Source organism: Oncorhynchus mykiss, unplaced genomic scaffold (assembly GCF_013265735.2).
Source record: "Oncorhynchus mykiss isolate Arlee unplaced genomic scaffold, USDA_OmykA_1.1 un_scaffold_140, whole genome shotgun sequence".
Taxonomy (NCBI): Eukaryota; Metazoa; Chordata; class Actinopteri; order Salmoniformes; family Salmonidae; genus Oncorhynchus; species Oncorhynchus mykiss.
In genome coordinates, this window is record NW_023493664.1 from 246,103 (window position 1) to 263,875 (window position 17,773).

General features: G+C 42.7%; 1 protein-coding gene across 1 annotated transcript in view; it reads right to left on the bottom strand.

Annotated features, from left to right (window-relative positions):
• Positions 1 to 1,248: 1,248 nt before the first annotated feature.
• The window catches only part of prpsap2 (phosphoribosyl pyrophosphate synthetase-associated protein 2), a 45,970-nt gene continuing 29,445 nt past the window's right edge, over positions 1,249 to 17,773 (bottom strand). The window contains exons 5-11 of the mRNA XM_036972342.1: positions 14,684 to 14,856; positions 13,757 to 13,872; positions 13,575 to 13,630; positions 3,479 to 3,597; positions 2,173 to 2,243; positions 1,681 to 1,827; positions 1,249 to 1,462 (exon numbers count right to left, since the gene is read on the bottom strand). Of these exons, the coding sequence (XP_036828237.1) occupies positions 1,304 to 1,462; positions 1,681 to 1,827; positions 2,173 to 2,243; positions 3,479 to 3,597; positions 13,575 to 13,630; positions 13,757 to 13,872; positions 14,684 to 14,856 (841 nt within the window). The 3' untranslated portion in view covers positions 1,249 to 1,303. The remainder of the gene's footprint in view (positions 1,463 to 1,680; positions 1,828 to 2,172; positions 2,244 to 3,478; positions 3,598 to 13,574; positions 13,631 to 13,756; positions 13,873 to 14,683; positions 14,857 to 17,773) is intronic.

Sequence of the window (17,773 nt, forward strand, 5' to 3'; positions counted from 1 at the left end):
CTAGTAAGGTTGCAACCCCCTGAGCTGACAAGGTACAAAATCTCTCGCTCTGCCCCTGAACGAGGCAGTTAACCCATTGTTCCTAGGCAGTCATTGAAAATAAGAATTTGTTCTTAACTGACTTGCCTAGTTACATTTTTAAAAACTTCATCACTACATAGACTTCCACACAGCAATGCAGCTACTGATCGATTTAAGGTACAGACATCTAAAAGTTGTTCAGCAATGTGAACATTTTGTAAACACAATGTCAGAGTAGCAGAGACAGATTAGGACGATGCTATAGGTTGGCATGTTGATAAGGTCCTCCTCCTCGTCCAATCACAACAACACAATGTCAGAGTAGCAGAGACACATTAGGACGTTGCTATAGGTTGGCATGTTGATAAGGCCCTCCTCCTCGTCCAATCACAACAACACAATGTCAGAGTAGCAGAGACAGATTAGGACGATGCTATAGGTTGGCATGTTGATAAGGCCCTCCTCCTCGTCCAATCACAACAACACAGTGTCAGAGTAGCAGAGACAGATCAGGGCGTTGCTGTTGGTTCTCATGTTGATAAGGCCCTCCTCCTCCTCCTCCTCCCCCTCCTCCTCGTCCCCCTCCTCCTCCCCCTCCTCCTCCTCGTCCAATCACAACAAGATTACTTTCCATTTCTCTTACTTTTTATTTTGAATTCAGAGCAGAAAAAAACAAATATAAAAGATTGTAACATTATTATTGTAACATTATTATTGTAACATTGTTATTATTGTAACATTATTATTGTAACATTATGTTATTATTGTAACATTATTATTGTAACATTATGTTATTATTGTAACATTATTATTGTAACATTATTATTGTTACATTATTATTGTAACATTATTATTATTGTAACATTATGTTATTATTGTAACATTATTATTGTAACATTATTATTGTAACATTATTATTGTAACATTATGTTATTATTGTAACATTATGTTATTATTGTAACATTATTATTGTTACATTATTATTGTTACATTATTATTGTTACATTATGTTATTATTGTAACATTATTATTGTAACATTATTATTGTAACATTATCATTGTAACATTATGTTATTATTGTAACATTATTATTGTTACATTATTATTGGAACATTATGTTATTATTGTAACATTATTATTGGAACATTATGTTATTATTGTAACATTATTATTGTAACATTATTATTGTAACATTATTATTGTAACATTATGTTATTATTGGGTGTGTGTGTGTGTGTGTGTGTGTGTGTGTGTGTGTGTGTGTGTGTGTGTGTGTGTGTGTTCAGTCCTCCAGTCCGATGTGTCTGAACAGGTAGGACATGCTCTCTCCGTTGTAGATTCGTCTGATGGCTTCAGAGAGGATCAGGCTGATGTCCACCGTCTGGATCTTAACACACTGCAGCTTCTGATGCTCATGAGGAATAGTGTTGGTTACCACCACCTACACACACACACACACACACACACACACACACACACACACACACACACACACACACACACACACACACACACACACACACACACACACACACACACACACACACACACACACACACACAGTTAACAATCAGCTAGACACAGGGTTAACACACACAGACAGACAGAGAGACAGACAGACAGACAGACAGAGAGACAGACAGACAGACAGACAGACACCTTGTCGATGGCAGATTCCTCTATGAGTTTCGGTGCATCGGAGGAGAGGATGCCGTGCGTCGCCATGACGAATATCTTGTACGCTCCGTGCTTCTTCAACGTCTCCGCGGCCGCCACGAAACTGTCCACGTCATCGATGATGTCATCCTGAGGGGGCGGGGACACACAGCAGCCGCCACTGAGGCCAATCCAACGGCCTGAGAGGGGTCAGGGTCTGTGTGGTTTGTCTGTGAGTGTCTGCGAGTGAGTGTCTGTGTGTGTGTGTCTGTGAGTGAGTGTCTGTGAGTGTCTGTGAGTGTGTGTCTGTGAGTGAGTGTCTGTGAGTGTCTGTGAGTGTCTGTGTGTGTGTCTGTAAGTGAGTGTCTGTGAGTGTCTGTGAGTGTCTGTGTGTGTGTGTCTGTGAGTGAGTGTCTGTCTGTGAGTGTCTATGAGTGAGTGTCTGTGTGTGTGTGTGTGTGTGTGTGTGTGTGTGTGTGTGTGTGTGTAACTCACCACTATGATGGCGATGCGTCCTCCTACGTCTCCTACCACTGTGATGGGAGGCTTCTCTTTAGGGATCAACACTGGAACACACACAATACACACTATACACACTATACACACTATACGCACACAATACACACTATACACACTATACACACACAATACACACTATACACACACAATACACACTATACACACACAATACACACTATACACACACAATACACACTATATACACACACAATACACACAATACACACACAATACACACTATACACACTATACACACACAATACACACTATACACACACAATACACAAAATACACACACAATACACACAATACAGACTATACACACACTATACACATACAATACACACTATACACACACACAATACACACTATACACACACATTAAACACTATACACACTATACACACTATACACACACAATACACACTATACACACACAATACACAATATACACACACAATACACACTATACACACACAATACACACTATACACACACAATACACACAATACACACTTTACACACACAATACACACTATACACACACAATACACACTATACACAGACAATACACACATACAGTACACACACAATGTACACACACAATACACACATACAATACACACATACAGTACACACACAATACACACATACTATACACACATACAGTACACACACAATACACACATACCATACACACACACAATACACACATACCATACACACATACAGTACACACACAATACACACATACCATACACACATACAGTAAACACACAATACACACATACCATACACACATATACACACACACAATACACACATACCATACACACATATACACACACACAATACACACATACCATACACACATATACACACACACAATACACACATACCATACACACATACAGTAAACACACAATACACACATACCATACACACATACAGTAAAAACACAATACACACATACCATACACACATATACACACACACAATACACACATACCATACACACATATACACACACACAATACACACACACAATACACACATACCATACACACATACAGTAAACACACAATACAAACATAGAGTACACACACAATACACACATACCATACACACATACAGTACACACACAATACACACATACAGTACACACACAATACATAGGAGGGGAGTGTGTGTGTGTGAGTGTGTGTGTGTTATGTGGTATCTTGACAGCAGGAGGGGAGTGTGTGTGTGTGTGTGTGTGTGTGTGTGTGTGTGTGTGTGTTACGTGGTATCTTGACAGTAGGAGGGGAGTGTCTTCCATCCACCAGGTCTGACTCTGCATCCTGAGCCTCTCCATGGATCACTGCAATACCCAGACGCAACCGCTCTGCAAACGACTGGGCCCTAAACACACACACACACACACACACACACACACACACACACAAAGTACACACAGAGTAAAGACACACTTTACAATCAGAACTTGTAAAAACACGTGACAACTACCATAAGATAAAAGCCTGACAGCACCACCCTAACCCAGACTGTAGTTAAAGAGGTACCACCCTAACCCAGACTGTAGTTAAAGAGGACCCACCCTAACCCAGACTGTAGTTAAAGAGGAACCACCCTAACCCAGACTGTAGTTAAAGAGGAACCACCCTAACCCAGACTGTAGTTAAAGAGGAACCACCCTAACCCAGACTGTAGTTAAAGAGGAACCACCCTAACCCAGACTGTAGTTAAAGAGGAACCACCCTAACCCAGACTGTAGTTAAAGAGGAACCACCCTAACCCAGACTGTAGTTAAAGAGGAACCACCCTAACCCAGACTGTAGTTAAAGAGGAACCACCCTAACCCAGACTGTAGTTAAAGAGGAACCACCCTAACCCAGACTGTAGTTAAAGAGGTACCACCCTAACCCAGACTGTAGTTAAAGAGGACCCACCCTAACCCAGACTGTAGTTAAAGAGGAACCACCCTAACCCAGACTGTAGTTAAAGAGGACCCACCCTAACCCAGACTGTGGTTAAAGAGGACCCACCCTAACCCAGACTGTAGTTAAAGAGGAACCACCCTAACCCAGACTGTAGTTAAAGAGGAACCACCCTAACCCAGACTGTAGTTAAAGAGGAACCACCCTAACCCAGACTGTAGTTAAAGAGGAACCACCCTAACCCAGACTGTAGTTAAAGAGGAACCACCCTAACCCAGACTGTAGTTAAAGAGGAACCACCCTAACCCAGACTGTAGTTAAAGAGGACCCACCCTAACCCAGACTGTAGTTAAAGAGGAACCACCCTAACCCAGACTGTAGTGAAAGAGGACCCACCGTAACCCAGACTGTAGTTAAAGAGGACCCACCCTAATCCAGACTGTAGTTAAAGAGGAACCACCCTAACCCAGACTGTAGATAAAGAGGAACCACCCTAACCCAGACTGTAGTTAAAGAGGACCCACCCTAACCCAGACTGTAGTTAAAGAGGAACCAGCTACAGAGTAGAGACAGTAGCAGCCTAACAGCACCACCCTAACCCTGACTGTAGTTAAAGAGGACCCACCCTGACCCAGACTGTAGTTAAAGAGGAACCACCCTGATCCAGACTGTAGTTAAAGAGGAACCACCCTAACCCAGACTGTAGATAAAGAGGACCCACCCTAACCCAGACTGTAGATAAAGAGGAACCACTCTAACCCAGACTGTAGTTAAAGAGGAACCACCCTAACCCAGACTGTAGTTAAAGAGGAACCACCCTAACCCAGACTGTAGTTAAAGGGGAACCACCCTAACCCAGACTGTAGTTAAAGAGGAACCAGCTACAGAGTAGAGACAGTAGCAGCCTAACAGCACCACCCTAACCCAGATTGTAGTTGAAGAGGACCCACCCTAACCCAGACTGTAGTTAAAGAGGAGCCACCCTAATCCAGACCGTAGTTGAATAGGAACCACCCTAACCCAGACTGTAGTGAAAGAGGAACCAGCTACAGAGTAGAGACAGTAGCAGCCTGACAGCACCACCCTAACCCAGACTGTAGTTAAAGAGGAACCACCCTGACCCAGACTGTAGTTAAAGAGGAACCACCCTAACCCAGACTGTAGTTAAAGAGGAACCACCCTAACACTGACTGTAGTTAAAGAGGACCCACCCTAACCCAGACTGTAGTTAAAGAGGAACCACCCTAACCCAGACTGTAGTTAAAGAGGAACCACCCTAACCCAGACTGTAGTTAAAGAGGAACCACCCTAACCCAGACTGTAGTTAAAGAGGAACCTCCCTAACCCAGACTGTAGTTAAAGAGGAACCAGCTACAGAGTAGAGACAGTAGCAGCCTAACAGCACCACCCTAACCCAGACTGTAGTGAAAGAGGAACCTCCCTAACCCAGACTGTAGTTAAAGAGGAACCAGCTACAGAGTAGAGACAGTAGCAGCCTAACAGCACCACCCTAACCCAGACTGTAGTTAAAGAGGAACCAGCTACAGAGTAGAGACAGTAGCAGCCTAACAGCACCACCCTATCCCAGACTGTAGTTAAAGAGGAACCACCCTAACCCAGACTGTAGTTAAAGAGGCACCAGCTACAGAATAGAGACAGTAGCAGCCTAAAAGCACCACCCTAACACAGACTGTAGTTAAAGAGGAACCACCCTCACCCAGACTGTAGTTAAAGAGGACCCACCCTAACCCAGACTGTAGTTAAAGAGGACCCACCCTTACCCAGACTGTAGTTAAAGAGGAACCTCCCTAACCCAGACTGTAGTTAAAGAGGAACCACCCTAACCCAGACAGTAGTTAAAGAGGAACCACCCTAACCCAGACTGTAGTTAAAGAGGACCCACCCTAACCCAGACTGTAGTTAAAGAGGACCCACCCTAACCCAGACTGTAGTTAAAGAGGAACCACCCGAAACAAGACTGTAGTTAAAGAGGAACCACCCTAACCCAGACTGTAGTTAAAGAGGAACCAGCTACAGAGTAGAGACAGTAGCAGCCTAACAGCACCACCCTAACCCAGACTGTAGTTAAAGAGGAACCACCCTAACCCAGACTGTAGTTAAAGAGGAACCACCCTAACCCAGAATGTAGTTAAAGAGGAGCCACCCTAACCCAGACTGTAGTTAAAGAGGAACCACCCTAACCCAGACTGTAGTTAAAGAGGACCCACCCTAACCCAGACTGTAGTTAAAGAGGAGCCACCCTAATCCAGACTGTAGTTAAAGAGGAACCACCCTAACCCAGACAGTAGTTAAAGAGGAACCAGCTACAGAGTAGAGACAGTAGCAGCCTGACAGCACCACCCTAACCCTGACTGTAGTTAAAGAGGAACCACCCTAACCCAGACTGTAGTTAAAGAGGAACCACCCTAACCAAGACTGTAGTTAAAGAGGAACCACCCTAACCCAGACTGTAGTTAAAGAGGAACCACCCTAACCCAGACTGTAGTTAAAGAGGAACCACCCTAACCCAGACTGTAGTTAAAGAGGAACCACCCTAACCCAGACTGTAGTTAAAGAGGAACCAGCTACAGAGTAGAGACAGTAGCAGCCTGACAGCACCACCCTAACCCAGACTGTAGTTAAAGAGGACCCACCCTAACCCAGACTGTAGTTAAAGAGGAACCAGCTACAGAGTAGACACAGTAGCAGCCTAACAGCACCACCCTAACCCAGACTGTAGTTAAAGAGGAACCACCCTAACCCAGACTGTAGTTAAAGAGGAACCACCCTAAACCAGACTGTAGTTAAAGAGGAACCACCCTAAACCAGACTGTAGTTAAAGAGGAACCAGCTACAGAGTAGAGACAGTAGCAGCCTGACAGCACCACCCTAACCCTGACTGTAGTTAAAGAGGAACCACCCTAACCCAGACTGTAGTTAAAGAGGAACCAGCTACAGAGTAGAGACAGTAGCAGCCTAACAGCACCACCCTAACCCAGACTGTAGTTAAAGAGGAACCACCCTAACCCAGACTGTAGTTAAAGAGGAACCACCCTAACCAAGACTGTAGTTAAAGAGGAACCACCCTAACCCAGACTGTAGTTAAAGAGGACCCACCCTAACCCAGACTGTAGTTAAAGAGGAGCCACCCTAATCCAGACTGTAGTTAAAGAGGACCCACCCTAACCCAGACAGTAGTTAAAGAGGAACCAGCTACAGAGAAGAGACAGTAGCAGCCTGACAGCACCACCCTAACCCTGACTGTAGTTAAAGAGGAACCACCCTAACCCAGACTGTAGTTAAAGAGGAACCACCCTAACCAAGACTGTAGTTAAAGAGGAACCACCCTAACCCAGACTGTAGTTAAAGAGGAACCACCCTAACCCAGACTGTAGTTAAAGAGGAACCACCCTAACCCAGACTGTAGTTAAAGAGGAACCACCCTAACCCAGACTGTAGTTAAAGAGGAACCAGCTACAGAGTAGAGACAGTAGCAGCCTGACAGCACCACCCTAACCCAGACTGTAGTTAAAGAGGACCCACCCTAACCCAGACTGTAGTTAAAGAGGAACCAGCTACAGAGTAGAGACAGTAGCAGCCTAACAGCACCACCCTAACCCAGACTGTAGTTAAAGAGGAACCACCCTAACCCAGACTGTAGTTAAAGAGGACCCACCCTAACCCAGACTGTGGATAAAGAGGAACCACCCTAACCCAGACTGAAGTTAAAGAGGAACCAGCTACAGAATAGAGACAGTAGCAGCCTAACAGCACCACCCTAACCCAGACTGTAGTAAAAGAGGAACCACCCTAACCCAGACTGTAGATAAAGAGGAACCAGCTACAGAATAGAGACAGTAGCAGCCTGACAGCACCACCCTAACCCAGACTGTAGTTAAAGAAGAACCACCCTAACCCAGACTGTAGTTAAAGAGGAACCACCCTAACCCAGACTGTAGATAAAGAGGAACCACCCTAACCCAGACTGAAGTTAAAGAGGACCCACCCTAACCCAGACTGTGGATAAAGAGGAACCACCCTAACCCAGACTGAAGTTAAAGAGGAACCAGCTACAGAATAGAGACAGTAGCAGCCTAACAGCACCACCCTAACCCAGACTGTAGTAAAAGAGGAACCACCCTAACCCAGACTGTAGATAAAGAGGAACCAGCTACAGAATAGAGACAGTAGCAGCCTGACAGCACCACCCTAACCCAGACTGTAGTAAAAGAGGAACCACCCTAACCCAGACTGTAGTTAAAGAGGAACCAGCTACAGAGTAGAGACAGTAGCAGCCTAACAGCACCACTGTAACCCAGACTGTAGTTAAAGAGTAGGATGTGCACATTCTTGGTACCATTTGAAAGGAAACACTTTGTAGTTTGTGGACATGTGAAATGAATGTGGGAGAATATAACACATCAGATCTGGTACAAGATAATACAAAGACAGAAACAACCGTTCTTTTATATCTTTTTTTGTTCCGTCATCTTTGAAACACAAGAGAAAGGCCATAATGTATTATTCCAGCGCAGCTGCTATTTAGATTTTGGACACTAGATGGCAGCAGTGTGTGTGCAAAGTGTTAGACTAATCCAATGAACCATTGTATTTCGGTTCAAATTGTTGTATCAAGACTGCCCAAATGTAACTTTCAAAACAGTAACAGCTACATACAGTCAACTATACAATACAGACAGTGGGGGCGGCAGGGTAGCCTAGTGGTTAGAGCGTTGGACTAGTAACCGCAAGGTTGTGAGTTCAAACCCCCGAGCTGACAAGGTACAAATCTGTCGTTCTGCCCCTGAACAGGCAGTTAACCCACTGTTCCCAGGCCGTCATTGAAAATAAGAATTTGTTCTTAACTGACTTGCCTGGTTAAATAAAGGTAAAATAAAAAAATAAAAAAAACAGCTACATACAGTCAACTATATAATACAGACAGTAACAGCTACAGTCAACTATATAATACAGACAGTAACAGCTACAGTCAACTATACAATACAGACAGTAACAGCTACAGTCAACTATACAATACAGACAGTAACAGCTACAGTCAACTATACAATACAGACAGTAACAGCTACAGTCAACTATACAATACAGACAGTAACAGCTACAGTCAACTATATAATACAGACAGTAACAGCTACAGTCAACTATACAATACAGACAGTAACAGCTACAGTCAACTATATAATACAGACAGTAACAGCTACAGTCAACTATACAATACAGACAGTAACAGCTACAGTCAACTATACAATACAGACAGTAACAGCTACAGTCAACTATACAATACAGACAGTAACAGCTACAGTCAACTATACAATACAGACAGTAACAGCTACAGTCAACTATATAATACAGACAGTAACAGCTACAGTCAACTATACAATACAGACAGTAACAGCTACAGTCAACTATACAATACAGACAGTAACAGCTACAGTCAACTATATAATACAGACAGTAACAGCTACAGTCAACTATACAATACAGACAGTAACAGCTACAGTCAACTATATAATACAGACAGTAACAGCTACAGTCAACTATACAATACAGACAGTAACAGCTACAGTCAACTATATAATACAGACAGTAACAGCTACAGTCAACTATACAATACAGACAGTAACAGCTACAGTCAACTATACAATACAGACAGTAACAGCTACAGTCAACTATACAATACAGACAGTAACAGCTACAGTCAACTATACAATACAGACAGTAACAGCTACAGTCAACTATACAATACAGACAGTAACAGCTACAGTCAACTATATAATACAGACAGTAACAGCTACAGTCAACTATATAATACAGACAGTAACAGCTACAGTCAACTATACAATACAGACAGTAACAGCTACAGTCAACTATACAATACAGACAGTAACAGCTACAGTCAACTATACTATACAGACAGTAACAGCTACAGTCAACTATACAATACAGACAGTAACAGCTACAGTCAACTATATAATACAGACAGTAACAGCTACAGTCAACTATACAATACAGACAGTAACAGCTACAGTCAACTATATAATACAGACAGTAACAGCTACAGTCAACTATACAATACAGACAGTAACAGCTACAGTCAACTATATAATACAGACAGTAACAGCTACAGTCAACTATACAATACAGACAGTAACAGCTACAGTCAACTATATAATACAGACAGTAACAGCTACAGTCAACTATACAATACAGACAGTAACAGCTACAGTCAACTATACAATACAGACAGTAACAGCTACAGTCAACTATACAATACAGACAGTAACAGCTACAGTCAACTATACAATACAGACAGTAACAGCTACAGTCAACTATATAATACAGACAGTAACAGCTACAGTCAACTATACAATACAGACAGTAACAGCTACAGTCAACTATACAATACAGACAGTAACAGCTACAGTCAACTATATAATACAGACAGTAACAGCTACAGTCAACTATACAATACAGACAGTAACAGCTACAGTCAACTATACAATACAGACAGTAACAGCTACAGTCAACTATACAATACAGACAGTAACAGCTACAGTCAACTATACAATACAGACAGTAACAGCTACAGTCAACTATACAATACAGACAGTAACAGCTACAGTCAACTATACAATACAGACAGTAACAGCTACAGTCAACTATACAATACAGACAGTAACAGCTACAGTCAACTATACAATACAGACAGTAACAGCTACAGTCAACTATACAATACAGACAGTAACAGCTACAGTCAACTATACAATACAGACAGTAACAGCTACAGTCAACTATACAATACAGACAGTAACAGCTACAGTCAACTATATAATACAGACAGTAACAGCTACAGTCAACTATATAATACAGACAGTAACAGCTACAGTCAACTATACAATACAGACAGTAACAGCTACAGTCAACTATACAATACAGACAGTAACAGCTACAGTCAACTATACTATACAGACAGTAACAGCTACAGTCAACTATACAATACAGACAGTAACAGCTACAGTCAACTATATAATACAGACAGTAACAGCTACAGTCAACTATACAATACAGACAGTAACAGCTACAGTCAACTATATAATACAGACAGTAACAGCTACAGTCAACTATACAATACAGACAGTAACAGCTACAGTCAACTATATAATACAGACAGTAACAGCTACAGTCAACTATACAATACAGACAGTAACAGCTACAGTCAACTATATAATACAGACAGTAACAGCTACAGTCAACTATACAATACAGACAGTAACAGCTACAGTCAACTATACAATACAGACAGTAACAGCTACAGTCAACTATACAATACAGACAGTAACAGCTACAGTCAACTATACAATACAGACAGTAACAGCTACAGTCAACTATATAATACAGACAGTAACAGCTACAGTCAACTATACAATACAGACAGTAACAGCTACAGTCAACTATACAATACAGACAGTAACAGCTACAGTCAACTATATAATACAGACAGTAACAGCTACAGTCAACTATACAATACAGACAGTAACAGCTACAGTCAACTATATAATACAGACAGTAACAGCTACAGTCAACTATACAATACAGACAGTAACAGCTACAGTCAACTATATAATACAGACAGTAACAGCTACAGTCAACTATACAATACAGACAGTAACAGCTACAGTCAACTATACAATACAGACAGTAACAGCTACAGTCAACTATACAATACAGACAGTAACAGCTACAGTCAACTATACAATACAGACAGTAACAGCTACAGTCAACTATACAATACAGACAGTAACAGCTACAGTCAACTATATAATACAGACAGTAACAGCTACAGTCAACTATATAATACAGACAGTAACAGCTACAGTCAACTATACAATACAGACAGTAACAGCTACAGTCAACTATACAATACAGACAGTAACAGCTACAGTCAACTATACTATACAGACAGTAACAGCTACAGTCAACTATACAATACAGACAGTAACAGCTACAGTCAACTATATAATACAGACAGTAACAGCTACAGTCAACTATACAATACAGACAGTAACAGCTACAGTCAACTATATAATACAGACAGTAACAGCTACAGTCAACTATACAATACAGACAGTAACAGCTACAGTCAACTATATAATACAGACAGTAACAGCTACAGTCAACTATACAATACAGACAGTAACAGCTACAGTCAACTATATAATACAGACAGTAACAGCTACAGTCAACTATACAATACAGACAGTAACAGCTACAGTCAACTATACAATACAGACAGTAACAGCTACAGTCAACTATACAATACAGACAGTAACAGCTACAGTCAACTATACAATACAGACAGTAACAGCTACAGTCAACTATATAATACAGACAGTAACAGCTACAGTCAACTATACAATACAGACAGTAACAGCTACAGTCAACTATACAATACAGACAGTAACAGCTACAGTCAACTATATAATACAGACAGTAACAGCTACAGTCAACTATACAATACAGACAGTAACAGCTACAGTCAACTATACAATACAGACAGTAACAGCTACAGTCAACTATACAATACAGACAGTAACAGCTACAGTCAACTATACAATACAGACAGTAACAGCTACAGTCAACTATACAATACAGACAGTAACAGCTACAGTCAACTATACAATACAGACAGTAACAGCTACAGTCAACTATACAATACAGACAGTAACAGCTACAGTCAACTATACAATACAGACAGTAACAGCTACAGTCAACTATACAATACAGACAGTAACAGCTACAGTCAACTATACAATACAGACAGTAACAGCTACAGTCAACTATACAATACAGACAGTAACAGCTACAGTCAACTATACAATACAGACAGTAACAGCTACAGTCAACTATACAATACAGACAGTAACAGCTACAGTCAACTATACAATACAGACAGTAACAGCTACAGTCAACTATACAATACAGACAGTAACAGCTACAGTCAACTATATAATACAGACAGTAACAGCTACAGTCAACTATACAATACAGACAGTAACAGCTACAGTCAACTATACAATACAGACAGTAACAGCTACAGTCAACTATACAATACAGACAGTAACAGCTACAGTCAACTATACAATACAGACAGTAACAGCTACAGTCAACTATACAATACAGACAGTAACAGCTACAGTCAACTATACAATACAGACAGTAACAGCTACAGTCAACTATACAATACAGACAGTAACAGCTACAGTCAACTATACAATACAGACAGTAACAGCTACAGTCAACTATACAATACAGACAGTAACAGCTACATTCAACTATACAATACAGACAGTAACAGCTACAGTCAACTATACAACACAGACAGTAACAGCTACAGTCAACTCTTCAACACAGACAGTAGAGTACCTTTTGGCTGAGGCTGGAGATTTGGCCACTATCACTGCGTTTCTATAGTCAGGAATCTGTAGAAGAAAACGACATCTCCTATTACTGTAAATACTGCAGTAGGAGGGGCTTGTGGATAATGTAGTCCTACCTCCTCCTGTATGTACTGCAGCTTGAGGGGGTTGTGGGTAGTGTAGTCCTACCTCCTCCTGTATGTACTGCAGTAGGAAGGGAGAAGCTCTCAGGTTGTCTACTGGGATGTTGAAGAAGCCCTGAATCTCCTTCTGATGAAGATCCATAGTGATGAGATGGGTCAGACCTACACACAGGCAGACAGACAGAGAGAGAGAGAGAGAGAAAGAGAGAGAGAGACGGTCAGACCTACACACAGACAGACAGAGAGAGAGAGAGAGAGAGACGGTCAGACCTACACACAGACAGACAGACAGAGAGAGAGAGAGAGACGGTCAGACCTACACACAGACAGACAGACAGAGAGAGAGAGAGAGACGGTCAGACCTACAGACAGACAGACAGAGAGAGAGAGACGGTCAGACCTACACACAGACAGACAGACAGAGAGAGAGAGAGACGGTCAGACCTACACACACGCAGACAGACAGAGAGAGAGAGAGACGGTCAGACCTACACAAAGACAGACGGACGGACAGAAAGACGGACGACAGACAGACAGACAGACAGACAGACAGACACAAAGACGGACAGAGAGAAGGACAGACAGAAAGACGGACAGACAGAAGGACAGACAGAAAGACGGACAGACAGACAGACAGAAAGACGGACAGAGAGAAGGACAGACAGAAAGACAGACAGACAGACAGACAGACGGACAGAGAGACAGAGGGACAGACAGACGGACACATTCAGAACAAGGAGAGAGCACTATGTTCAGTATGAGGACCAGACTTTATGTCTCTGTGTCTTTCTGTGTATCTCTGTTTCTTTCTGTGCGTCTATGTGTCTTTCTCTGTGTCTCTGAGTCTTTCTGTGTGTCTCTGTGTCTCTGTGTGTATCTGTGATGTTTGTGTCTCTGTGTGTCTCTGTGTATCTGTGATGTATGTGTCTCTGTGTGTCTGCGGTGTGTGTCTCTCCGAGGTGTGTGTCCTCACCAGCTTTACACATCATGGAGGCCAGCAGCTTGGAGACGATAGACCCTCTCTTCCTCATCTTACACTGTTTACTGTAAGGGAAGTAGGGGACCACCCCGGTGATACTCCTGGCACAGGAAGTCCTGCACGCATACACCATGATCAACAACTCCATGATGGTAGTGTTCACATCCCTGGAGACAGAGACAGAGAGAGATACACCATGATGGTAGTGATCACATCCCTCGAGACAGAGAGAGAGAGAGATACACCATGATGGTAGTGATCACATCCCTGGAGACAGAGAGAGATATACACCATGATGGTAGTGATCACATCCCTGGAGACAGAGAGAGAGAGATATACACCATGATGGTAGTGATCACATCCCTGGAGACAGAGAGAGATATACACCATGATGGTAGTGTTCACATCCCTGGAGAGAGAGAGAGAGAGAGACACCATGATGGTAGTAATCACATCCCTGGAGACAGAGAGAGATATACACCATGATGGTAGTGATCACATCCCTGGAGACAGAGAGAGAGAGATATACACCATGATGGTAGTGTTCACATCCCTAGAGACAGAGAGAGAGAGATATACACCATGATGGTAGTGATCACATCCCTGGAGACAGAGAGAGAGAGATATACACCATGATGGTAGTGTTCACATCCCTGGAGAGAGAGAGAGATAAACACCATGATGGTAGTGATCACATCCCTGGAGACAGAGAGAGATAGACACCATGATGGTAGTGATCACATCCCTGGACACAGAGAGAGAGATATACACCATGATGGAAGTGATCACATCCCTGGAGACAGAGAGAGAGAGAGATAGACACCATGATGGTAGTGTTCACATCCCTGGAGACAGAGAGAGATATACATCATGATCAACAACTCCATGATGGTAGTGTTCACATCCCTGGACACAGAGAGAGAGATATACACCATGATGGTAGTGATCACATCCCTGGAGACAGAGAGAGAGAGATAGACACCATGATGGTGGTGTTCACATCCCTGGAGACAGAGAGAGAGAGATATACACCATGATGGTAGTGATCACATCCCTGGAGACAGAGAGAGAGAGATATACACCATGATGGTAGTGATCACATCCCTGGAGACAGAGAGAGAGAGATAGACACCATGATGGTAGTGATCACATCCCTGGAGACAGAGAGAGATATACACCATGATGGTAGTGTCCACATCCCTGGAGACAGAGAGATAGAGAGAGAGAGATATACACCATGATGGTAGTGTTCACATCCCTGGAGACAGAGAGAGATATACACCATGATGGTAGTGATCACATCCCTGGAGAGAGAGAGAGATAAACACCATGATGGTAGTGATCACATCCCTGGAGACAGAGAGAGATAGACACCATGATGGTAGTGATCACATCCCTGGACACAGAGAGAGAGATATACACCATGATGGAAGTGATCACATCCCTGGAGACAGAGAGAGAGAGATAGACACCATGATGGTAGTATTCACATCCCTGGAGACAGAGAGAGATATACATCATGATCAACAACTCCATGATGGTAGTCTTCACATCCCTGGGGACAGAGAGAGATATACACCATGATGGTAGTGTTCACATCCCTGGAGACAGAGAGAGAGAGAGATATACACCATGATGGTAGTGTTCATATCCCTGGAGACAGAGAGAGAGAGATATACACCATGATGGTAGTGATCACATCCCTGGAGACAGAGAGAGATATATACACCATGATGGTAGTGATCACATCCCTGGAGACAGAGAGAGATATACCATGATGGTAGTGTTCACATCCCTGGAGACAGAGAGAGAGAGAGATACACCATGATGGTAGTGATCACATCCCTGGAGACAGAGAGAGAGAGATAGACACCATGATGGTAGTGTTCACATCCCTGGAGACAGAGAGAGAGAGATATACACCATGATGGTAGTGATCACATCCCTGGAGACAGAGAGAGAGAGATATACACCATGATGGTAGTGATCACATCCCTGGAGACAGAGAGAGAGAGATAGACACCATGATGGTAGTGATCACATCCCTGGAGACAGAGAGAGATATACACCATGATGGTAGTGTCCACATCCCTGGAGACAGAGAGATAGAGAGAGAGAGATATACACCATGATGGTAGTGTTCACATCCCTGGAGACAGAGAGAGATATACACCATGATGGTAGTGATCACATCCCTGGAGAGAGAGAGAGAGAGACATATACAACATGATGGTAGTGATCACATCCCTGAAGACAGAGAGAGAGATATACCCCATGATGGTAGTGTTCACATCCCTGGAGACAGAGAGAGAGAGAGATACACCATGATGGTAGTGTTCACATCCCTGGAGACAGAGAGAGATATACACCATGATGGTAGTGATCACATCCCTGGAGACAGAGAGAGAGATACACCATGATGGTAGTGATCACATCCCTGGAGACAGAGAGAGAGAGATATACACCATGATGGTAGTGATCACATCCCTGGAGACAGAGAGAGAGAGAGATATACACCATGATGGTAGTGTTCACATCCCTGGAGACAGAGAGAGAGAGATAGACACCATGATGGTAGTGATCACATCCCTGGAGACAGAGAGAGAGAGATATACACCATGATGGTAGTGATCACATCCCTGGAGACAGAGAGAGAGAGATATACACCATGATGGTAGTGTTCACATCCCTGGAGACAGAGAGAGAGAGATATACCATGATGGCAGTGATCACATCACTGGAGACAGAGAGAGAAAGAGAGAGAGATACACCATGATGGTAGTGTTCACATCCCTGGAGACAGAGAGAGATATACACCATGATGGTAGTGATCACATCCCTGGAGACAGAGAGAGAGAGATAGACACCATGATGGTAGTGATCACATCCCTGGAGACAGAGAGAGAGAGATATACACCATGATGGTAGTGATCACATCCCTGGAGACAGAGAGAGATATACCATGATGGTAGTGTTCACATCCCTGGAGAGAGAGAGAGAGAGAGAGAGAGAGACACCATGATGGTAGTAATCACATCCCTGGAGACAGAGAGAGATATACCATGATGGTAGTAATCACATCCC